Genomic DNA, 26336 nt, shown 5'->3' with positions numbered 1-26336 from the left:
CATTTGTTGAATTTCTTCTTTAGACTTTTCAGCTGTGATACCAACGTGAAAGTTATACACGCACAATGAAAGGACGAACAAACTGCACTACAGTAAATTACGAACTAGAAGGTCATCGAGATCAGCTGATGCCACATCATGCCCCGTTTCGTTCAGGTTTCTAGGTTCTTGTTTGCATTTTGGAACATATTTGGTCTATTGCAGGCTATTTTAAAGAAAGTACAAAAGGTCAAAGGCAATTTCTGTAAATGTTTTGCTCTGGCAGCCTAAGAAAAAGCAAAGCATGAGCCAATTATGAACACATGCCCCTTTCCTCTCTAAATGTCCACTATTTAGGTCCTCATCCTTGCCGTCATTTGGACCAGGGGTGCCCATTATGTCCACCACGAGCTCGCAGTCGTGTGGGTCGATGTTGCATGTGTCACCCAGTCGTAAACGTCACTTTGTAGATGTCACATGACATCAGTCAGCTGACACCAAGCTCCCCTCCTGAGTCGCTGTTGTACAGCGAAACAAGGAAATGCAACTTTCAGCTTTATGATTCCAATTACGAGAGGTAAGATGCCTATTTCTAGAGCAAAAGTTATCCGTTCACTTGTAGCGGCTGGTCATGTCGAAAAAAGTCAATTGCTTGATGGCTGCGCTTCGCATGCTGGACTCCACTACAGAAATGTGTGTTTTCTACACTTTCGTTTGTGAGACTATTCCTTCACGATTAACTGGAAAATGTGCCAATTGCTGAAACCTTTTGCATATGTTGCCTTGACTTCGGCTGCACTCTCTTTTGCATAATCATTTGCATGACTTGTATATCTGCAATGTTTGATAGCAAATGCTAACGAATACGTGAACCGCATGTATAATGAATGCTACGTAGCTATTTTGACTGACATACAAGTACAGAACTGTTGAGGAATGATGGGAATATTATATTTATTGCCATTGTGAATTTTATACATACTGTATGTTATATGTTTTATGCTGAAAAAGTGTGTGTACCCCTGATATACATGTACATAAATACTCATATTTATGAATATACTAAATATGCAGTATATATTCTCTCGTAGGCGGTAGATCTTTGGGACTTGGTCATTTTAAAAAGTAGCTCGCAGGCTGAAAAATTGAGAGCACCCCTGATTTCAACTGACCTTCATCTTAATTTTTTTTGGTATAAAAATCATTTTGGGGTGTATTCCAAATGTAATGAACGAACAACATTTACGGCGTAAGTAAACACAAGGTCATTGAACGTCTCACACGTTCCTCAAAAGTCTGTGTGTGGCTCCCGCAACTCGCACACAAACTTGCCCTTGTTTTATTACAACCTAATCATTATTCCAGACGCACACTCACCTCCCCTAGACGCACACAAAGACACAGACACCCACAGACAGGCTGGACACCCCCACACACGCACCTCCCAGCCCTAACCCGCCCATCCTCGGCCTCCCTCCTTGCCACACTCATCTAGATCCCCGCCTGGCCGCGGATCACTTGTGAGGATTTAAGGAATACTCGACTATGTTGATTGCTGCGATAAAGGGTCAAGGGAGGGAGGGAGGTGGCAAATTACCACTGCACACATGGGGTAAAACTATTTGGCTCATGATTTGTCTTATGTAATACAAACTGTAACTTGCTCCTGAAATACACACACACACACACGCACGCACGCACGCACGCACGCACGCACGCACGCTAACCCTAACTGTGCACCATTTACCCATTTGGCACTAATTGAGGGATCTTTTTTCAGAAGCTGTAATTGCACACATTTAATTATTTATTTTGATGCAAGGCAATCTGGTGGATGGATTGTGTGCGTGTGTGCGTGTGTGTGTGCGGGCGTGCGTGTGCGGCGAGAAAGAGCTCTGGTGGGCGGGATGGTGCAGGTCAGAGCAGCTTTTTGGGTAAATGTGTGCAAGGGGCAGATCTGCTGTAAGCTAACTGTCTGCTGGGATTTGAATGTATGAACCGTATATGAGGAATTCACTCAAATGCGAGTGTGTGTGTGTGTGTGCGTGTGTGATGCATCCCAAAGTGCATGGCTTTCTGAGTGCAACGGGAGTGCACTAATGGACGCACACTTGAAGTGAAGTGTGCAGAATGTAGCTGAAGTGCAGCCAAGTCTGGCTTGGAAGCTGTGTACTCTCCGCTCTCTTCGTCGTCTATCAGCTTCATATTTTCATCCCCTTCTCATTGACAGAACTAGCCGCCCCGCCCTCCACCAGCCACTCTCTCTGTGTGTTAAATCTCCTTATCCTGGCTTTCAGAAGGAGACGTGCGGCTCAGGCCCGGTCGCCGGCCGTCTCTCCCCCCTCCCGCTGTGCTGTGAGCAGAATGAAATAAGGGGAGATGACATGTAACCACCAGTAGACTTGACCTTTATCAAGCTCCGGTGCCCGAGGCAGGCTCAGTGAGACATTAAGAAAATGACTGAGTATTATTAACCTCTACTTACTTACACACACGTACGCACTTGCACCACGGTGGCTTTCATGTCTTTTTGTTTTCAGTCCCCTGAAAGTTAAACGGATCCAACTGAGATGAAAGCTGCGCTAAAAGTAAAAAAAAGAGACACGGTATGCACATTGGGTCGATCATTGGCGTTTTTAATCGTGGGACCAAAGACCAGATACAAAACCAAAAGCTAACCAAATACAGCGTCACAACCTGATTGGACAGCGTATTTCGGAGCTGAAGTGAGGACAGACACTGCTTCCGTCGCACACCCTGATGTTTACTGTGAAGTATTTGTCATTTCTCCGTGCTTTTCATGTCTTTGGTCACGCTTGAGCTCAAACCACAACAGAGTTTACTTGCCAGCGGATCGACTCCGTCTCTATAAGTAGTCTCAGTCCTAATGTAATGTGAGGTTCGCACTAGGGTTTGGTCAAACGGACGTCATGAGCTGAGTTTGTGTAAATTCAACCAACACTTGTCTAATGTCCACACGGGTTTCTCTTTAACAAACAAAACACATTTTTTCCGTGAGCTTTTGTGTACATCCATCCATCTTCTATGCCGCTTTTTATCCTCATTAGGGTCGCGGGTGGGCTGGAGCCTATCCCAGCTGACTTCGGGCGACAGGCGGGGTACACCCTGGACTGGTCGCCAGCCAATCACAGGGCACATATAGACAAACAACCATTCACACTCACATTCATGCCTATGGACAATTTAGAGCCTCCGATTAACCTAACAGCATGTTTTTGGAATGTGGAGTACACGGAGAAAACCCACGCATGCACGGGGAGAACGTGCAAACTCCACACACAGATGCCCAACGGAGATTCAAATCCAGATCTCCTGACTGTGTGGCCAACGTGCTAAACACTAGGCCACCGTGTGTGCCCGCTTTTGTGTACAGCCATATGAAAAATTATCGACACATCAACTGTGGCGCCCCCTATAGGATGTGGTCGAAATGCTTTGTCAGACATGCTAGCATACATGTAATACATTTACCCTCAAAGTTTTATAATCGTTAGACAAATGGTCAATGACTTATGGACAGTTAGTTGCTAAGCCCTTCCGTGCCCCTGTAAAGACGTGTTGCTTGATGGCAGCAACGTTTTTCCAACCAGTCTTGCTCAAATTTTACAGATAGAGTGGAATTGTGGTACTGTAAATCTTTTCATGGGAGAACACTAAAGAAACAACTCTTTGATACAATGTAAAGTAGTCCGAATACAGCTTGCACAACCGTGTAAATTTGCTTGACACACAGACATTGTCTAAACCGCCGGCAACAAAAGTGACCGCAACACCCCTCATGAACATGTCCAAATTGTGCCCATCATGTTCATATTTAGTGTGGATACCATTATTTTACAACACTGCCTTAACTCTCTTGGGCACGAAGGGAACATCACATCACAGATTGCCTCTGGAATACACTTGCAGGCCTCCATGACAACATCATGGAGAGCTTGTGTGTTTGGGGTCCTTCTGTTGGAATACTGCTCTGCGCCCCAGTTTATGAAGGGGGGGTATCATGCTCTGCTTCAGTATGTCCACAGCACATGTCGGCATTCACATGTCCTTCAGTGAACGGCGCTCCCCAGAGCAGGCAGCGTTCGTGCAGTCCCATACTACGGCACTCTGACCACCGTGCTTGACTGTAGGCAAGACGCACTTGCCTTTGTATTTATTCCTCACGTGGTGGCCGCCACACATGCTTGATACTATCTGAACCAAATAAGTTTATCATGGTCTCATCAGACCACAGGACATGGTTCCAGTAATCCATGTCTGTAGTCTGATTGTCTTCAGCAAACTGTTTGCAGGCTTTCATGTAGAGGACATCGCTGTTAAAAGAGGCTCTGAGATGACAGCCATGCAGACCAATTTGATGCCAAGTGCAGCGTATGGTCTGACCCTCACACCTTCAGCCTCTGCTGAAATGTTGGCAGCACTCATATATCGATTTCACACAACCTCTTGATATGATGCTGAGCATGTGCACTCGGCTTCTTTGGTGGACCACGGCAAGGCCTATTCTGAGTGGAAACTGCCCTGTTAAAGTGCTGTATAGTCTTCACCGCTTCACAGCTCAGTTTCAGGGTGTTGCTGTGACGCCAACAAATAGTAGTCACAATTATTAACTTGGGTATGTAAAAAAAAAAATGTGAATATTGAGTGGCCTGTTATATTTTCATTTCCTGTATATTCTTAAGAAGGTCACAATAGGAGCATTATTCCGTCACGCCAGCAGGGGGAGAATCACTTTAAGAAAGTAGCGCGTGGGAGATGCTCGGTTGACGCTTCCTTTTCTCATGCTGGCTACAGACTGCCATGAGAAAGCAATCGACCACAATTTGTCTTCCTTTTGTTACCCCAAACAGACACCCACCATAATAACCAGGCCACTCAGTGCGAGGCCTGTAATGCTGGCAATCTTCTGATAGCCTAGAACATCTTTATGGATTCTATTGTTCACATCCTCAGAGAGTTCTTTGCTATGAGGTGACATATTGAACTTCCAGTGACGAGTATGAGAGGGTGAGAGCAATAAAACCTGACACCTTGTAACACTGACAAGTCACATGACCCTGCGGAGAAAAAATGCTAATCGGACCAAATTTGTGCAGTTTAACGTAGGGGTGTACTCACTTTAGTTGCCAGCAGTTTAGACATTAATGGTTGAGTCTTGCGTTTTTATGAAGGGACAGCAAAATTACACTCTGTTCTCTGTGCCATTTCAACTTTTTCTCGTGACTGCAAATGGCCTCCGGGCCGCACTTTGGAGACCTCTGTCTTACAAAGAACAAAGCACTTTTGATTGATCCCGTATGTCCCGCATCCACGTCGCTTCCCTCTTAGGGGAACTTTTATGAACAAGCCAGCAAGCACAAGTGCTTCAAGAATGATGTGAAACCTGTGAAGGGCCAGATGTGAACCCTGACATGTGACAACTTCCAACATTTGCTTTGTCTTTTCTGTCTTCTTTCTTACTTCACTGTGAACGAGCGGCCACCCTGCTGTTCCGTAGTCCATCAATGAGCAGTGACAATTCCCTCAGTGACATTTACGCAGAAGAAAGACGGGCATTTATCACTTTAGTTTGGAAGATGGGAAAAGAATGACTGAATGAGCCTGTGTGTGTGTGTGTGTGTGTGTGTGTGTGTGTGTGTGTGTGTGTGTGTGTGTGTGTGTGTGTGTGTGATTGAGGGATTGAGAGAGAGAGAGAGAGAGAGAGAGAGCTGAGAGAGCTGGCAAGAGTGAGCTCCACAGATGAAAAGGGGATTTCAAAAGCACATGAAAGCGTCAGGAGAAATGAGCGAGGAAAGAGGGAAATGAGCGATAAAAGGCTACTTTGTGGGGAGGAGTGTGAAACAGAACAAGTGAGGAGAGAAGAGGAGGAAGAGGAGGCCCGCCAGTGAGTGACAGCAGCAAAGAGGAAGAAGAAAAAGAAAGGCATCGGGAGAGAGAAAAGCCCAGGGTGTGGAAAAGGAGGGAGGTATAAAAAAACGAAGGAAGAAAAGATAGTGGGGGCCGAGGAGAGAGAGTAAAAAAGGGCTGTGGGCGTAGGGAGGAAGAGATGAAAAAAAAGGGGGGGGGGGTTAAGAGAACCAGAGGAAAAAGGCGTAGACAGTCAGAGAGCGAGGCAGACGAGCTGGGTTCATTCAAGGCCATGACCAGCCTCGGCGCTCAGACCTCACACGGTCAGCATACTAAACACCGGACCCGGTCCTGACCCAGATTAACGCCAATGACATAGAAATCCAATTGGGAAGCATTTTGAGCCCCCACTCCTTGTCTTGACTGCCACCCTCCCCTCTCTGTCCCGGCTTGTAACCTAAGAGCGTGCCACTAAATCCTAGATGTATTGTAAACAGATAACTTTTACACACAGCACTACAGTACGTCAACACTAACAACAAACCGCATCAGCGTTCTCTTTTTATTGGTCACAAGGATGTAAACAGGAAGAAGAGTGGACACAACATGGAGCAAAAGTGGCATTTGTTGTTTTTGTCTTTTAATTCTGATACGGACAGTCTAGCAGCCAGCAAATAGTCGAGTGCACTCTTAAAGGGGATGTTTGAAGCAAATTAGCCAAAGAAAAGTATCATCTATTTTGCCGCTAATTCATTCATTTTGTTTGCCGGACCGTGCCAGTCGGTTTGGTGGACACTCACTCTCAATTGCCGTGTCCACGCCGAGCCAATCAAACTGCACCAAGATAGAAACAATCAAGAGTTCCATTAAAACGGACCAAACAGCACCAATATCAAAGCAGTCTGGAACTACTTGCATTTTCATGGTTTAGCATGGGTAGTCAAATTTGTGGCGCCCCCTATAGGTTGTGGTCAAAATGCTTTGGAATACATGCTCGCGTACATGTGATACATACAATCTCGAAGTTTTATAATCATTAGACAAACTGTCATTGACAATTATGGCCAACTCGTTGCTAAGTTGCTAAGCTGGATGGAGACTATGTTTTTCAAACGATATTGCTCCAATTTTACACACATCTGTTTGCCCGTCCCCTAAACGTGTTTGCCAATTTTGGTCATTTAGCGAAACACACTAAAGTTACAGCGTGTGTTTGCAGAAATTTCAAATCAATCCAACTTTAGTGGGTTAAAAACAGCGCCGTCATGTGGCGCATTTGTCAGAAAAATAATAGCACAGGCAACACACCAGGAGTGCATGCTCACTCTTTTGTGCGCAGCAGTACAGGAGTTGAAAACTTGGCTTACATAAATACAGTCGTCCCTCGCTACGTCGCCATTCGGACATTGCTCCTTCACTCGATCTCGGTTTTTCAAAAATTAATAAAAATGGATTGCTGTTTTAGTCCAAAAATATTGAAAGACAAGTTATATGTCGTATTCTCGTCACTAGGCTTCAGTAATGTTACATTGATGAGACATGACATCGTATTGCATTACCTTAACACTGCATGGAGTCAGCCATGGCATGTCCGATATGACAGTGAAAAAAAGTTCTCCTCCCATTCCATGTGGAAGTGGTATATTTTTGGCTTCTTACTTTGTCCTTCTTTCCCACTCCTTTTGAAGCCTTTCCTTAAATTTACAATAAATAAATTGGAGGCTAACTCATTGGCTTGGTAGCTTGCTATTTTTAAAACGGCAGCCATCTCTTGTGTCCCTGCAGTGATCCCATAGCCTGTGCTACACGCAATGTGGTGTAAACAAAGAATAATAGGAGTGTAAACGTGACTGTAGGGGTGTTATTTCATGTCTACAGGCCTCTAACAATGGTAAAAACAAATTGTATTTGGAAAGTCACAAACAGGTTTTCTATGCTCTAACTACGAAAATATTGAATTTATTAATATTGAATCCTACTTTGCAGAAATTCACTTATCGCAGTTGGGTCTGGAACTAAATAAGCGCAACGAAAGGGAGTTAAAACAGCGGCCACAGTAACGTAGTCCGCCTTCACTGCCGCATCATTACGTACATTATGTATTCGATATTTTGATAACCCTCAGACGAAAACAAATTCATACTGAACTCAACAGCTTGGAACTAAACAGAGCTTTAACGCCTAGACGTGCAACGTGATTCCCCCCCCCAAGGTCAGCTCGTTCTTTTCAGATCAGGTAAAGCTGACATTAGTGCTCTCAGCAGGGGGGTGCTAGGCAGCTACCACTACCCCGAGGTGACCTCCGCTCCATCCATCAGCCGCGGCTGCCACAGCTCAGCCGCAGCCTCTCCGCCATCCATTAGCATAACAAGCATCTCTCTTGAACATAACTCTTGCTGTTCCTCCTTTTTCTATCAACCTGCTGCAATCAGTCACCGCTAACCACATTTCCCTTTGTGATGCAGACACTCCTTCCCTCCTCACCCCTCCCGCTTCCATCACTTCCCAGCTCAGGTAAACTGATGGACAAGCCCCCTATCCCCGACCACAACCCCTTTCCACTCCTGACAGGGCCTTGATGGACAGGCTGAGGGGAGCACGGGGCTGCCAGGAAAAAGGTCCAGAGATGGAGCGGTCGTGAAAGACGGCGTTTAGCCCGGCATGCATCATCGGCTTCCTCGGGGACGGTCGTGACAATGTTGCTGGTCCCGTAAACACACCCAGCCATCCATCCCGTGCATACATGAGGAGGTATCAAAAAGAGGAGGGGGAGGATTGGGTGAATCAGGAAATGGGCGCCGTGATTTGTGGAAAGCCCGTTTTGCGTCCGGGAGAGCAATCCAGCTCCGAGCACACTTCATCTTGCAGGAGGACGCATCTGTGTTGTTTATCTAATGCCCCCCCCAACCCCATCTTGTTACAATGGCTTGATTTGAAATATTCATATACATGTATGACAAGATCAGGCCCATTATGGCCCTCTCTCCACAGGGGCTCCGCTGAACGGACGGAATGGTGAGCCATCAGTCAGAGTAAATTATGAAGACAAGATACATTTCATAATCCTATAGATAGGCTTCAAGTGGAGTATTATTGCAGGCTGACATCAATCACGGCGGCGCGCATTGTACGGTGTCATCAGTATGATAATGCGCTACAGGCTATTTCAAGGATAAACTCGCTATTATAATATTTCACAAAGCATGTAAGCAAAGGAAAACACATTAGGCCTTGTGTGGTGCACATCATCGGGTAGCACGTGACTTATGCTTCCAGCGGATCGGGCACGTAAGCAAATGATGTGTCAATTGCAACACACCATAAATTGCACAATATGCTGGAGATAAATGATGACGGTTCCCTATAGGTTAATCAGAAACTGCAGGGAATGATCTCATTTATTACCTTTTCCAAGCCCAAATTGTACAAGTAGCTGTTTTGATGCTTGTTGGTTGGTTGGTTAGTTGGCAAGGAGGTGGTGCATTGGCAAAAGGAGTGATATAATTTTGGTTCATATCTGGTTAAAGGATTCATTTTGCAGCGTAACTATGAGGCGGATGGTACTGTCCATCCAATGGTAACTCCCTTATGTCATTCCGCATGAACCAGGAAGTTATCCGCTACTAGCAAACAAAGGAAACAAAATGCTTGCTGAGTTATACTCGGGGTTTCCCAAACTTTTTTAACTCAAGACCTTCCATAAAAATCCACCAATTTTGGCTCCCGACCCCAAGTTAGTCAAACCCTGCTTATGTTTATTACATGAACCAAGAGACAGTACCATGAAAATCCTTGTTGGCCAACAAAAGAAGTCGCTCCACAGCCAGTAAGCCCAAACAGAAAGCGCTCTCATGAAAAATATATGAGGCATCTTTAAGTACAAAATAAAAATAGCGCATTTCGTATTGCATTACAGCTATTACGGTGCACGCTAATAAGGAGTAAGCCAGCCCAAGGCCACGGCTGCCGCGGTTGCGTCCCGGAGACGGAGCAGAGCCGAGTGGGGCAGAACGGGCCCTGTGGTGGTGGTGGTGGTGGTGGAGGAAGAGCCAGCGTGACTACCGCCCGCCCGCCTGCCTGAGTGCAGCAGCCTGCCCGCAATTACGGTGGAATCAGGGAGAAATCTGCGCTGCCTTGATAATGAGGCTCGTCTGAATTATTAACGAGAGCTGTTCCCCCGGGACCCGGACTCCCACTGAGCCCATCAAACCCACCCCTTCCCTACCCGGCCTCCCCCCCAAAACACCCACATACACTCACATGGAGAGACGGCAGAGAAATGCATGCATTACACTCCACAACAATCCTGCATTATGCACACTGACACAAATGAGCAACAGTTTAGCACTGTGAGGGCGAACACACTTTATCTACGGCCGCGTGCAAACAGTCTGCAACAAAATGGGACTTTCTCTGTGTACAAGTACTTGGCTTGAATGTCTTTTTTTTGTAACATGCCTAAATATTTCACACATCAAAAGAGAGCTTGATATTGAATTCTGTCCAATCGATGCATTAAAAGAGCTGCCGAGGTGTTTCCTTTCTGGCACGCAGTGGAGGTTGTTAAACGATGAGTCCTTTATTACGGATTAGTCTTTTTTGGGGAGGGGTGGGGGATATTCCAAGTCGTGACTGAAGAGGAGTGCACTTGTATCACATTGATCATCTCTACTATCTCACTGTATTCAGACTGTGTTGAGTGAAATGCCTTTGCATTCCACTGACATGAGCACAATAACACTGCATTCCTTGTTATTAAACCTCTCCTATAAAAAGTACTGCTCTGTGATAAGTGGAAAAGTGCATGTTATGAAGCCAATATGTCCCAATTTTGAAAGAGCGGGGGGAAAAAATGCATTTCTGTATCAAAATATCACATTTTCAGTGCAGCAGGGAAGTGGGAAGTGTCTCCAAACAGGAGACTTGACAACAGAAAAGGGTTTTCAAGATCTGGTTTCTCCTTGGCACTATTGCTAGCCATGACCCCCGCTAGTCAAAGGCTGGGTGAAGACTTCCTGCACCTCACGTAATGTCGTCCATGCGCCTTTGTACCTTCCGTACCAAAAAATCAGATCACAAATAGACTGGAACCAACGTTCCCTCTAATTTGTCTGAGCATACACACAAACGACTGAGCATTCCTTGGATCTCTGTGAGCGCCATCAGATGTGCACACTTGTAGTATCACACTGTCCAAAACCTGACAACTTGAGGTAGTCCAACTTCCATTCTGTGGTATTTTGTGTATGAGTGGGTTCAAAAGGTCAGCAAGGCGTATTTCACAATGTAGCTTTCTTTTTTGTGTACCTCAGACAAAACAAGCCGTGGAATTCTCTCATCCAATGAATGATCTAAATCTTGTGGGAATTACCTAGTTTATCATTTCATTTTCCATTTCGTTTCTTTTTTTTTTACAATTTATTTTGTGAATTTTCTATATATTTTGTAGCAGCCTCTTCTGGCACTATTTCATTCTGGAAATTTACTTGAAAGTGATGCCGCATTTGCAGTATATGTTTACTTTAGTCAAAATAAAAGATTAAAATAAAATTAAAATCTCACCCGAACCGAAAAAAACAACCACCTTCCGGTCCCTTTGGGATCACTCAGGCAAACTGGGCGTAACACGTCCAGCCATCAAAATAAAAGCATGCCAGCACCACATGAGCCACACATTCAGTCCACACTTTTCACTCAGACAAATGGCTTAGATGGAACGTTGACTGGAACCTCACTAATTCGTTCCAGAAGGTCTGACTCTAGCCAAAACGGACGCTAACCGAATCAATTTTTCCCATAAGAAATTATGTAAATCCAATTAATCTGTTCCAGAAAGCCAAAATGTTAACAGAAAACATTTTTTTAAATTCAAAATGCATATAAATACACATAAATGATGAATGAAAGGGATAAATGAACATTTAAGTTTACTTTTACCTTCAGTGAAGATGTGATTTTTGATGTGACTCATCCCAAAGACACGATGTGGCAGCAAGATCAACACGGACACCACCTTTGTGTTTTGCCACGAGTTATTACTTGACTTGGATCGTGTTTCTCACCTCAATAACCCAAAATGGAGCCCAAGAAAGATGAAAGTGTGAGAAAAACAACTGAAAGAAAGAAGAAATAACCTGAAATCTACAATTAAACACAAACGTGGTGTCCGTGTTGGTCTCGCTGCCACATCATGTCTTTGGGAACACTCACATCTTTTATGCATTTATAATGGTCTTAGGCATGTAAAACTAGAAATGTAAAACTGGAACGGGGATTGCAATCAGAAAAAAACTGCACAGAAATGAACCTATGACAAATCAGTGAATTAAAGTAGTTGTTTTTAGTCACATTGCTTCCTAAAATAGTCCCTTCTCAATTCTTTGGAATGTACCACAGGGCTGGGGGGGCCACTACAAGCCACTAGGACAAGCGGTGTCCTATTTTTACTGGTACCAGAAGAGTAGCTGGAGGATAATGAGCAGGGACGGGGGATGTTTATTCCTATTTTATTGAGATGTGGTGTGTGTGTGGTGAATGGAAGGCCCCCAAGTGCATCCAGCAGCACTGGCATGACTCATAAACGCCCCAACCCGTCTCAACTGTTGCCCCTCCTTCTGTGCCCCAATTTCATAACACATTTCGCAGAAACATCCAAGCAAGTAACCAATCGTGAGCCGTCGCCCCTGCCATCAAATGTCCGTGACATCAAACTTTACACAGGCGGGAGCGCAGAAAGCAGCACATGTCTGTCCCTACAGCTGCGAAGGCTTTTACAACCACTCCACCCAAAAAAATTTAATGGCAAAAAATTTTAAACTGCCTGGGCACTTACTAAAAAAGAGCCACGCCTCCTAATGTGAGCCAATCGCTCAAGTTTCAAAACAAAGCAGAGGGATTGTGGCTTCGCCCTTACCGAGAACACAGTGTTCCTCCATGGGTGGTTTGAGGAGGCACAACTGTGTTGTGTGTATTTCATGCAAATGTGTGGGAATAGGAAAAAAAAAAAAAAAACATCAATAAGACTAAGTACAAATGAACTGAGAAAATATATGAAATACACTGAAAAATGTCATCCAGCAGCTGCTGATTAATTTATTTTTTAAGCAGCCATGGCTAACGGGCTTGGTCACAAACACTTTAACCGATCAAGCTCCATTCAGCTGAAAAGTACGTCTAAATTAGTTCAAGCCTGTTGAATTGTGAACTTGACGCCCTCATCCCCCATGTGTTCTGTTCCAAAAGCCCCAAGTAGCTCAGGGGAGAGGAGCAGAGGGGGAAATCCGGCATTGTTATCCTATTATCTGGGAGATAATGTGAGATATGAGATTTCCTCTTAGATTAGGAGGAGGCGTACTGCTTAAGGCGGTCTGGAGCACTGAAGCTCACCATCCTGAGGCTCTTAAGAATGACTCCTCTTCACCCTGTGTGGCCTTTGTGACAAAAACCACCAAGACATAAAGAATGTATAGAATGTAGGAAAGGACGAATAGATGTATAGCATGAGAGGCAGGGATGATTAAGGAGGAGAAATCACATGATGTGCGCTGGATAGGAAAAATGAGCAAAGTGGGCAAATTCGCATTGTTTTTCCATCCTGACACCCCCTGATCGCTGTCTACCAGATTTGAATGCGTGCCCATGCTTTGGTAATTTGCATGTACATTAATCATTTTCAGTGAGAAATGAACTGCCACGGCTGCCTGAAGGCTTCAAGGGAGGTGAGGGGAGGCGGGTGTTGGGGGGGGGTGGCAAAGACAACGTGCATCTTGGCATCAGACCCTCGACTCAACGCGAATATACTGCCTGAATTCAACCTGGCTCGCGCTGTTTGAGCCGAGGGGAACTGTAAGGTGCTCATAATCCTTCACCGTAAATCTGTCCAACATGCATCATATGCTTTCATTCTGCAAGTGTCTGTGTGTGTGTGTGTGTGTGTGTGTGTGTGTGTGTGTGTGTGTGTGTGTGTGTGTGTGTGTGTGTGTGTGTGTGTGTGTGTCTGTCGCACTCTCAAATTACTCCGCTCCCCTGAGCCAAGACGGAGGATAAAATATGAATCAGCTGATGTCTCGGATAGTTTCCAGTCTCTCCAGACTTCCCGGGCCAATCATGAAGTGACACAGGCGTGCACATAAGGAGTCCCACACACATATACACATATGATATACTCTGAAAATCTTGTTACATCACGCAGAGTGGCCGAACACTCCCTGCTGCGTACATGATCTGCACAGCAGAAATCCCTTTACCTTAACCTTTAAATCACTTATCATATACAATGGAACTTCGGAGGTCAAACAATACATCTCTGACTGCTGGTCAACATGTGGTTTGTTTGTATTTTGAATTAGGATTTCATAGGAAACCATGCCAGGGCCAAACTGTCACCCTCTTAAAGCCTGTATGACAGGCAATACAGGCAATGTGTCTTTCAGCATTCTGAACTGTCATTAAAGCGTAAAAAGAACTTAACCGCTTTGCATGACAAGACGTAAAAACAGTAAAAAGCATTCTCGCTCTTTGACGGCAGGCGATTGTTGACTTATTGTTGCTGGAGCCATATTGTGCTGAGCAGCCAGGACGAGAGACACGTATACAGGTGGTCCTCGGGTTACTTATAAGTCCCGTTCCCAGACTGTGTTGTAAGTCCATGTAAGTCTCACACTGCACACAGACCACACGAAGGACATAAAACACAGTAAAAGTAACAAAACACTAAATTCCAAAGCACCAGCAATCTTTGCATGTCAACAATACGACCACTGCACGAGTTATTGCTGTCGCTTTCAGAGGATCAGCAACTTGGCAGTTATGCGTAGTGTTAGAGTTTTTTGATTTGACTGTGTGTGTGGCCACATGCAGAGGACAGTTGAGTTTGCTGATGTTGTTTTGGCGTGGTTTGGTCAACAGTAGCCTATTTTGCTTTTGTAATAAAGACATTGTTCATCGACCACCTCCTCCTCTTCCTCACAACATCCAGGTAGACGTTACAATACAATTTTTATCCTTACTTACGGTTGCAACAGTCCAGTGTTCAAAGGTTGCATAGCGTACAGTAGTCTTACGCGGCGCACCAAGCTGTAACGAGTGAGTTTTGTGTTTAAGTCTTGAATTAATTTGCGGAAGCGCGTACGTAACAACAAAACCACGTAGCACGGAACACCGTAAACCGAGGCCCATTTTTGTTGAAACGCTACATTGCAAATCTTTCCATTTCCGGCTCTAAGGTTGTCATATTTTTCCTTTGTTGTCATCATTGGTACCCTTCTGTGGCAGCATCACACAGAAAAAAACACTTGTGGAGTTAATCCTTTAGATGTTTACTGAGCTCTCCAAACATGCTCCAAAACTCCAAACATGCCTGTGAATGTTTTCATTCATCCAGGTCATCGCATCGATCACAACTGGACTGTTCAGGTTGTCCTAGCAGATGTTTCTTCTCTTATCCGAGCAGTTCAAGCTCAGAACCTAGGTAGGAAAGCTCTAGTCTGACTAGATAGGACAGTTCCAGACAGAACTCCACACTGTACGACCTCTGGGAGATTCCAATTTAGATGTTCAACAGTAGTTCCATCATAAACAAAGCTGTTTTTGTGACATTTCCCAAGTAAATTACAGTACCGTGATTTCCAGGTTACTAAAGACTGAAAGGTCCAAACATGCATGTTGGCAGTGTTAAAAATAACTCTCTAGTAGCTTTGGATGTCTGAGCGGCTGTCTGTCACTGTTGCCAACCTGCTGCACAATCCCCCCGTCAACTCCCAATGCCGGGAAAAGCCCTACAATGCAGACACAAAGGGTGAACGTGACACAGATTTGAGCAAAACTGCGTGAGCCTCAAGGTGCCATGTGAGGGCATTCCTCGACATTTCAACATCATAACGATCTAAGCGCGCTTGTGCATGCAAATATGAAAGCAACTGACTATTTTGGGGGGAAGTTATGTGACACATTAATGAACTTACGGGTGCCTCAGCCAATACACCCATCCAGTTCGCTTCCAATCCCGCTATTAAGCAAGTCAGGAGCACGACGACGCCCCGTTCACCGCAGCGACATGCTGTCAGGCCAATCACCCTCGCCGAGCATACACGCCTATGGATGAAGACAGCCCCTCCCTCTGCCACAGCGCCCACAACACACACATAACACACAACACATACGACACAACAAACCCGACGAGTTCCTGCAACCTTGTGGGCCTCCCATCCCACGTTTACCTGTGGATGCTTCTGACTGCATAAAGACATACAATATAAATAAACTAGGATCCAGCAGTGTTTCTATTTTATATTTCACACGGGGCAGTGATTACGTTGCCAAATGATGTGTATACACTGACTTGTCCTGTAATCTTTTACGTTGCTTAAAGAGTAATACCCTAAAGCGTGTGTTTTTTCGTTCGCCCATGGGGCAGTTATTACTGAGCCCTATAAATTCTGCCTAGCAACACGTGGTCATGCAAATGCTTGACCAGGAAAAACTATACGAGCAATACATTGCTGCGCAAGCTAAGATAAAATAGCTTACATTTTATTAGTTTTTGTTGGAGAATCACAAATTATGTTTGAAGTCTGTGTGATTTACATCTGCTACTGTTTTTGCTAGGTCCGCGTAGCATCATGGTTTGTCTTTGAATATGTGGCTTGTACTCGCGGGCATATGAGTTGCGTTAAACCTAAATTTTTGGTTAGTAAATTTGTATTTGTATAATTGTTTCATATGTATATGTCTTAATATATATATATATATATATATATTTTTTTTTTAAGATGTCTGGTGTTCCACTAGATAGAGCCCACATTCCACCAGTGGTTCTCATATCACAAAAATGGAATTGATTTGAGTTATGAATTTTTAAGCAAGCAAATGTTTTCCTTGGAAGTGTAGACTACCGAAATGGTTGGCACCCCAACATTTTTCAATATAAAAACACTGAAACCACGCAAGCAGATTTGCTCAAATTTGGGAGTTTGGACAATCAATGGCCAATTAATCTCCCCTGCTGTGGTGGCGATGCAGCTGGGAGGCGCAGGAAGGGTTCAAAAGTGCACGCCGCTTCCTAAACTCCCTCTTGTAAGAAGGTAATTGGGAAGTCATGACCCGAGGATGCTGCTGCCTTCCAAGAAGTCAGAAGCCATCAGGTATTTATAGGAGCTTAATGGCACTGTCTAGGTGAAGCCCTCGTCTAGCGCTCTGATCCAGCCTTCCTCTCCAGCGTGACTCACGGTGGAATAATTTACCCATACGCCTTTGAGGATTATTTTTCCCAGAACTGCTGCGTGCGGTCCGGGTTCAATATGTAGTCCCTAGAGGTTGCTTTGCTTTTAGTTGGCTATATAGCTGCCCACCCCTCATGATCCCCCCTCTACCGCCGCCTGGCCTCCCACGCAAACAGCCAAGCTATAGCACTTCATTTCATTTTATTTCATCAGCAGCTTACCAACAATTATGCTGCCTTTTTTTCTCAAATTCTCCTCCACATCAGAGAGCGAATCTGCAAATGTTATTATTGCTGGTTGATGATATTCTCCCATAGACACTGCTGCTAAATGTAATTACCCTGTGAATAAAGAGGCTTCAATTGGAATACACAACCAAACATGAACTTTGTCAAATTAAGGTGCATGTTTTAATTTGATATGCAAGGTCAATGCTGAACGTAGCCTATAAAGTAGGCTTTCATTAGCCATTCATTCATACTGCTAACATTTACAAAATACGGTTGCACGAGCCAGCGTACTTAATTGCATCACAGTGCATGCATAGTGCATCAAAGTGAAAACATGCCCACTTCCTGTTTGTTTGGTCCCTTTAGTGACCCCATGTGACCGTGTGCTCGCATATTATGGCTGTCCGCTTTAAATGTTCCTTGCTAATCCGCCATCATTACCTGCAGTGGGCCTCACGTCTGCTCTGTGGGCTGAAATAGCCCACGACTGCCACCTTCAAACCCTCTAATTTGCAGTTACATAAATAGTCGCAGACGTACTGTAAATGTTGCTTAAGCTAAAGTGGCCTTGCGGTTTGAAGGAGTTACCTGCTCGCTGGGTCAGTTGGGAGTGTAGGACTAATAACGTCTACCTGGAGACATGCCTTCGCGGAGTTCACTTTAATGGGACGGGATTAAAGTGTCAGTCAGGTGCTTGGGCGCTTAAGGCCGAGGAGGCCAAGTTGTCTCTACTCTCAAGCGGTGGCAGAGTTTACGTTATGCAATGCTGCAACACAACAAGTTTAAACAAAAAGGCACATCCCTCTGAAAGCGAGATAGGAGAGAAAAATGAATGGACACATTGCCGTTAGATTATATGCATGACACGCCTAGACGGCGTAGTAATGGAACAATGTGACAGTTCCATGGGATAAATTTAGCAATATGAATACGTGTTGAATAATGAGATTAGAGAGGGAAAGAGGAAAGGAGGCAGCTATTGCTAAATCCCGCTTTGTAGCGGAGGATATCCTCCAAACCCAGATATCATGTCATGTATTTGACAGGAATCCCAACAGTTCCACAATGCGGCCTTCTCTATATATGTTCTCACGCGTCGCCATAGAAATAGCACTCCATTCATACGCAAATGTGGCACAGGGGCTCGAAATCTGCGCTCAGGAAGGTGAGCGATCTTCGTGGTCCCCGTCCTCTTCCTCCTCTTGTGTGCACAAATGTCCACAGGAACGATGATGACGCGATGAGCAGAGGCTGATAACCTGGGCAGCTGTCCATGGGAGGGTGAAGGAGATTACGCTAGGCTCCCGGACAGATAGACGGCAGTGATTGCGATGTGCTTTACATGTGCTCGCTTTTCATCATCATCATCATCATCATCATGAACACACTGTGGGCAGCTGACCTGTGACCTCCTACAAGTGTGGACTCCTATTTGCTTCAAGAGGGCAACATAGTAGCACTTATACTCCAATGAAATACTGCCATTAACCTGGCGTGTGCATCACTGTCAGGCATAGGAGGTACAGGAGTAGGGCCTGAGGGTGCAATCAACACTAATGTACCCCATGGGGCTAATTACTGGACACCAACGTAACTGTCTATCAGGGCCAAAACAGTCCAGACACTTTCCCAAGTATCAAATGTAGTATTTGAGGCTCTGAAGCAATGTACAGTAAGATAGTGAGAGCATAGAAGGCCTGTTTGTGACTTTCTAAGTACGGTTTTTAACTTTATTAGAGCTCTGTAGACATGAAATAACACCCTTTAGTCACCTTTACACTCCTATTATTCTTTGTTTACACCACATTGTGCAGGCTACAGGATCGCTACAGGGACATAAGAGACGGCCGCCGCTAGCACAGCAAGCTACCAAGCTAACTAGTTGGCTTCTCCAATTTACTTATTCGAAACTTAAGAAAGTCTTTCAAACGCAATGGGGTAGAAGGACAAAGCAAGATGCAAAAAAATTACCACTTCCACACAGAATGAGAGGAGAACCTCTTTTCACTATGTCATGTCAGACAAGCCATGGCCTGGTGTGAAGGTAACGTAATACATGTACAACGTCATGCCTCGTCAATGTGACATTACTGATGCCTCGTGACCAGAATGCTACTATGTAACTTGTCTTTCAATATGTTTTGACTAATAATCGGCCATAGCCAACCACGAAACAGCAATCATTTATTAATTCATTATTTTTTGAGAAACCGCGATAGAGTGACGGACCGATGTTCGAACCGCGGTGTAGCAACAGATGTCTGTACTGCTTTTGTACCCTTACACTTTAACTGTTTGAGAATCTTTCATTCTTTTACCTTTCTTGGTTCGGGAAGAGGCACAGATTTAGATCCTATGGGCTAAAATATTACTTGGAGTGACAGTAATGGACACCCAATACATTCCTATTCTCTGACAGCACAGCATAAGGATCTTTTTTTAAGATTTGAGTTCCTAATCTCAAAAATGCAAATGGTACAAGAATAGTATCTTTGGGGTGCTGTCACTGAATGTTCTGCTTTTATACCCTTGGCACTTTAACTGCTTAAGAACCTTTGATTATTTGAACGCTTTTGGTCCTGAAAGAGGTGTAGACATAAATGGTACAGGGTAATATTAACGTAGAATGTACCTGGAGGGACAGTAATGGACACCTAATGACACCTAAACCACTATTTTGTGACAACATTAGGAATTCATAGTCATTTTTATTTAAGAATTGAGGCCCTAAGGTATCTATCGTACAGAAGTAGTATCTTTGAGCTCTATTATACGTCATAAAAAACAATACCACAAACACACTGGCTCGTCACTGAACAAACTGCTTTTTTACCCTCAAAAAAACTTTGATTCTTATACAGGTGAATCTCGGGTTACAAATGAGTTCCATTCCTAAACTGTGATGGAAGCCAAGTTTTAGTGTAAATCAGAATGTAGACCTAAATTACACGTAAATTAGCTCCTAAATCACTTACACAGTATACAGAACACGTGGAGGACATAGAAAATGCAATAATAAAAAGATTAGATCCAAGAATTAGAAGTAACAGCAATACAAACAATTACTCCTTACTTTTATCCCTGTGGTTGTCTTGCAGGCCTTTCTACCTTCTTAAAATATTGCCCAATGCTAGTCTGGAAGGATAACCTCTTCTCCTCCCAGATCTCCTTGTAACAGTGCACGGAATCCATGACCCCTCTCGCATTCAATATTATTTATCCTTCATGATGTAGAGCGATTGGGACCAAAAGGGTGGCCAATATTGGCTGCCGTTTTTCCTCTTTGAGCTTTTTATGATGTTCATTTTCCCTTCCATGGTGATGGTTTTCCTTTTCTTTGGCGCACTGCCGCTTGGGAGACATAGTGAAATCCAAAATGTTAACTCATAAACGATGTTGGATGTTATTTTTCCTCACTGTGTCTGCGCAGGCACACACTATACTCTTCCACCCAGTGGGTACACACTCCGTTCTTGTGCTGCGAGTGGCACGTATTCTTCCACCGCCGCGAGCAGTTGCTAGTTCTCGATCGAGACTGATGTTTACGGATTACGGCTAAATTAAGTTTTCCGTTCATTTATGAGATCGCTTTCGCAACCACGAAATGCCATAAACCGAGAACCACCTGTACTGTTTTTGGTCCTGGAAGAGGTATAGACATAGTTCCTATGGGGTAGAATTCATGTAGACTGGACACCTAATGCACACCTATTTTCTGACTTTGTGAGGTCCTAATCTCACTGTCAAAGTATCCATAGTGCAATGATACCAACATACTAGACAGTTACCTTTCCGCCAGGTAATAGGTGACGTGGGTTAAATTAGTGTACTCAGAGAAAACAAAAATGGACTCCTAGTGGGATCTTTTTGGGATTAGAGGTCCTAATCTCAAACGTGTCAAAGATACAGCCCCACTGACAAATCCCTGACTACTCCTCAAGGTGCATTAATGTACTTTTTTTCTCTCTGTATGAGTGGCATGCAGGCGTTATCCAAAAAAGGGGGGGTTACATGCACTATACTGGCTGCCAGCCTTACACATGCTGCAAGTGGCGCCACTCCAGCCGATAAGTGAATCTAGCATCGATGATCTATTAGATGGATTGGCCGCCCTAATGAAGCACGACGACCTCTCACACCTTACCGTGCGTGACACGCGGTGAAGACGCAGGACTAACAAAGGCGTGTGTGTGTGCGTGCTGCATGCTAGGCTTACCTTCCATCCGGCCGAGCTGTTACTGTCGCCTTTATCCTTGAAATAGGGCACGTAGCGGACCATCCAGTCGTAAATCTGTGACAGCGTCAGCCTCTTCTCCGGGGTGCTCTCGATGGCCCTGGTGATGAGGTCCGCGTAGGACTGGTTACCCCATGCGTTCCGCCGCGACGACTTGGCTTTGCGCAGCGGTCCGCTCACGTCGAGGCACGGATGCGTGGCGCCGGTCGGTGCCGGGGCGCCGGCCGGATGCTTCAGATCGCCGGTCAGCGCGCCTCCCCCGAGCAGCGCGGCTCGGCACGCCGGCACGTCCTCCGGCTCCACCTTGATGCCGGCTAGCGGGAGCCCCCCACCGCTCACCTCATGTGCGGCGGCGGGGGGGAAATCCTCCGGGCACGGAAGCGGCCAGGTGCAGGAGCGAGGCCGGCTTTGCGGCTCAAAATCCGAATCAACCTGATGAGCGTCCAGTTCGTCGTCTTCCATCATCAACATTTGAGTGGGAAGTGAGGGGGGGATCAAAGCTGGGGTGTCGTGGTGCTGGGTGGGGGATACATCCACGATTTGTTCCCCAACCGTGCGTGTCTTTGCTGGATGACTTGGAGATGCTCACACGGCTATTAAACTTACGGATCAATGAGGGAGGGGGGGTCGACGACAGAGACGGATCATAATGAATGGAATCACGGCGTGCAAGGACAGGAGAAGCAATAAAAGTAACAGAACCTTTTCGTCCATTTTATCCTTTCCTTATCCTTGTCTTCATCATCGGATTCCAGATTCCTCCTCCTCCTCCTCCTCCGGTAGGTATAGCAGCAACAGATGATATTTGAGATGCGTGCGCAGCTTCTTCAAATGCTCGAGAAATCCTCCAGGAAGGTGTATGGAAAAAGGAGGCAAAAAGATCAGCGGAGCATCCCGGCAAGGCGACGAGGCGTGATTGTGGCGTAAATTATTCAATCTTCTTCCAGGGTGATGGAGCAAGTCGGCGGCGCACAAGTGTGTCTGCAATTCTTAATGAAGAGGCGTGACGCTTCCACAAAGCTGAGGCAGAGATTGAAAAATGTCGTTCACTTCCGTCAGTTTGAATTAAAAAGATTTCCACAAAAAGCAAAATCAGATGACACTCAAAGAGGCGAGAGTGTGACGCGCACCGTGGTCGTGGAGTGGAGTGCAAGAGATGCCGCCTATTGTGGAGCGCGCTCACAGAATCGATACACTCCTCATCGTGATCACATTGAGATCCACAACTCTTACCTCCTCTCTCCCCGCCTTCTTTCTCTCCTCCTTCAATCCCTCAATCAAAAAGCCGCCTTGTGAATGTTCGTTCTGGCGCAGCGTCGCTTTGTGTGTGCCAGATTCCACGCCCAGCAGCCCTGATATGTGGGGGGAAAAAAGAGGAAAAAAAACAACAAATGTGACAACTACACAAGGGGTTGTATTCGCGCACACTGCCACTCCATGCGTGCACAAAGAAATTAAATTAATAATGAAATAGAGAGGGATTTGCGCCTTTGTGCGTGACTGGGTGTCCAACGTCCAAATGTCCTCCACGGGGCCCGGAGGGAGCGCAGGTTTCACCTCAGCTGATTTGGCGGCTATACCCCAGTGAGTGTAATTTTCTATGACGATTAGACAGATTTAGCTCAGATTAAGAGAGATTAGGTAACCCTAGATTTTAATCCGGAAGAGGTGAGGTGAAATGGGGTCTTTTTGAAAGTAGGGATATATATTAACAAAATGAAATGTCCACGACACACTCCAGGGAACGTGAGGGAATAAAAAGCATGATGAAAATCTAAGCATATGAGATGCTGCTTGGTTTACCTCCTCCTCCTCGACCTCCATCATCAGCCGCCATGCCTGCTGCTGCCACAGGTGCTCCAAGCTGATTGGAAGCCAAGCTCCAGTATCACAATGCATACATTTTGGTCATCTTGAAAGATAAGGGAAGCTGAGAAAAGAAAAATTAGGTTGAATTACAAAGACACAGTCATAAGGTCAAGGCAAAAACAATCCTAATGTCAAAATAACATCAAAAGTCATCAATGTGACAAGTAGAGAAAGCCATTATGTGAATAAAGTTGTAATATACCAAGATAAAAATGCTTAGCTGAAAAACGTCAGTCAAAGTTATGAGAAAAGTGTCATAATGTTACAAGAATAGTGAGGAGAAAAACGGAATCTTATGAGAACCAAGTTCGGAGAAAAACGTTATGTTGCGAGAAGAGTCACGAGAAAAAACGTAACGTTAAAAGAATCGTCACAAAGTTAAGAAAAATATATGCCGAATTGTTATGAGAAAGTCATGAAGTTCGAAGAAAAACCTCGTTATGGTACAAAAATAGCCAAAGTTAGGAGAAAAAAGTAATCCGGTGAGTATAGTCATAAAGTTAGAAGATAAATAAATGTTAGAAGAATAGTCAAAGTTAGGAGAAAAGTGTCATAACGTTACAAGAATAGTTAGGAGAAACATGTAATGTTGCGAAAGTAGTCACAAAGTTAGGAAAAAACATGTAACGGTATGAGAAAGCCATGACGTTAGCAGAAAAACCTCGTAATGTTAGAAGAGTCGTGATGAAATTAGGAGAAAAACCCCGTAATGTTACAAGAATAGCCAAAGTTAGGAGAAAAACGTAATGTTACGAGTGTAGACATAAAGTTATAAGAAAAGTGCCATAATGTTACAAGAACAGTCAAAGTTCGGAGAAAAACGTCATAATGTTATGAGAATAGTCAAAGTTCGGAGAAAAGTGTCATAACGTTACAAGAACGGTTAGGAGAAAAACGGGATGTTACGACAATGGTCAGAAGGAAAAATACTTACTGTTACGGGAGTTGTCAAAAAGTTAGGGGAAAAAAATTATGTTATGAGAATAGTCACAAAATTAGTAGAAAAACCTCGTCACATTATGATAGTAGCCCAAGTTAGAAGAAAAACATCCCAATGTTATGAGTATAGTCATAAAATTAGGAGAAAAAATGTTATGGGAATAAATATGTAACGCCAATAAATGGCTTAGTATGAGGAAAATTAAGCCATAGAATTTTGTGAGTAAAGTTGTAAAGAATAGTCATCACATTACGATAGAAAAAATTGCATTACGGGAATAAAATATTTCTATTGGAAAAAAAGTCAGCGTGCTGTGAGAACAAAGGCATAGTATTATGACAGAGTAATGTTGTGATTATAATTGTAAAGTTCTAAGAAATAAGAATAAATTAAAAAAAATAAAATCTAGAAATTGTTGTAATATTCTGAGAAATTACGTTTTTCAAACAGAGAAAAAAGTCAATGCGACGGCAATAGTCATAAAGTTAGGGGGAAAAAATGTAACGCTACGAGACAAAAGTTCAAAGTGAGAATACCGTAACGGAATAGATTTACGAGTCAAGCAATCTTAGATAGAGAAAAAAAGATCAAATAACGTTGATGGGAAAAGGTTGTAATGTTATGACAATAGAGTTGTAAACTTACGAGAATAAAATCATACAAATACAATAAAATTGTAACGTTAGGAAAAATTATGTCCATATATGCAAAAAAAATTGGATTTGATTGGCGTAAACAATGTTAATAGTAATAACAATAACAATATCGCTGTAGCTCGGTTAATATGCACGTCACATTATTTGTAAATGGGGTGTTGTTGGCGCTTTTTGGAGTTTTTTTCAGAGGGCTTTATAGGCGGAATATGTGTTTAACATTACGTGCATTCTTAGCTCTGTCTTTTTAGCTCTTTTTATATCTTTAGAACACACAGAAAAGAGAAAGACGTGTTCATGTCTCACATAAGGATTGTGGATAATAAGCAAAAATCCCCAAAAAAGTGCAGTTTTCTTTGTAAGCAGGTATATATTTATCATCGGAATAATAGGACTTCATTCTAGTAGTATTCTTTTTTTGTTCATCAGCGTGGCGCTTGGCACTGCTTCCGACTTTTGCCCTTAACTCAGCCAGTAAGATTCGCCAGGCTACTTTGCAGTCTGCCACACATTCCACGCACACTCACACCTGTAATGTTGGATGCTGGCTGCAGGGGAGGTTATTACTTATTCATGAACTTGCAGACCCACTTTCACACACACACATTAAATTCTGATTGCAGAGGCCACAACATTAGGTACACCTAAAGAACATGCTGTCTTTATAGTTTTGATCGACACTGACAGGGAGGCATTCATTTAACGCAATTAGGGGTGTACGTCCTCGAGTTTAAGGTCGCCGTTCAATTCATTTTCAGTATAGCAAGGGAACAAAATGCAAAGCTGCTTGGCTTTCGTGTAAACCACTTTGACGATTTTTAGAATGGAACAAACTTCTCCAATAAATAAAATGGGGGCGGCTTGAGCAGAATTTTATCATGCATAATATTTATCCGGTAGGGAGCGCCATCTGAGTTGATGTATACCGTATTTATTAGGATTGTCAAATCAAGTAGTTACGGTGACAAGAAATCTGACCGAACTTGCCGACTATTTTTTCTACTATTTATCACATTATTAGGAAGGCAAAGTGTTTCCATCAGGAGACCAACAACGGGAAAGGGTTTTCAAGCTCCGGCTTCTCCTTGGCACTAACGCTAGCCTACATCCTGTTCCTCAATGTGTACCGTGTACCGGAACGCCTCTGTACCCAACTGAAAGCTTCGAAAAGAAGCTATATGTGCTTGTTTGTCTATATGTGCCCTGCGATTGGCTGGCGACAAGTCCGGTGTGTACCCCGCCTCACGCCCGAAGTCAGCTGGGATAGGCTCCAGCATACCCACGACCCTAATTAGGATAAGCGGCATAGAAAATGGATGTATGGATGAATCCATGTACCATCAC

General features: G+C 44.2%; 1 protein-coding gene across 1 annotated transcript in view; it reads right to left on the bottom strand.

Moving 5' to 3' along the window:
* Positions 1-23000, bottom strand: part of LOC129184933 (forkhead box protein O3-like) — a 50689-nt gene extending 27689 nt beyond the window's left edge. Inside the window, exon 1 of the mRNA XM_054781464.1 lies at positions 21513-23000. Within this exon, the coding sequence (XP_054637439.1) occupies positions 21513-22001 (489 nt within the window). The 5' untranslated portion in view covers positions 22002-23000. The remainder of the gene's footprint in view (positions 1-21512) is intronic.
* Positions 23001-26336: the final 3336 nt, after the last annotated feature.

Source organism: Dunckerocampus dactyliophorus, chromosome 7 (assembly GCF_027744805.1).
Source record: "Dunckerocampus dactyliophorus isolate RoL2022-P2 chromosome 7, RoL_Ddac_1.1, whole genome shotgun sequence".
NCBI classification, from domain to species: Eukaryota; Metazoa; Chordata; class Actinopteri; order Syngnathiformes; family Syngnathidae; genus Dunckerocampus; species Dunckerocampus dactyliophorus.
The sequence above is the reverse complement of the archived record's forward strand: the minus strand, read 5'-3'. Positions and strand labels throughout refer to the sequence as shown.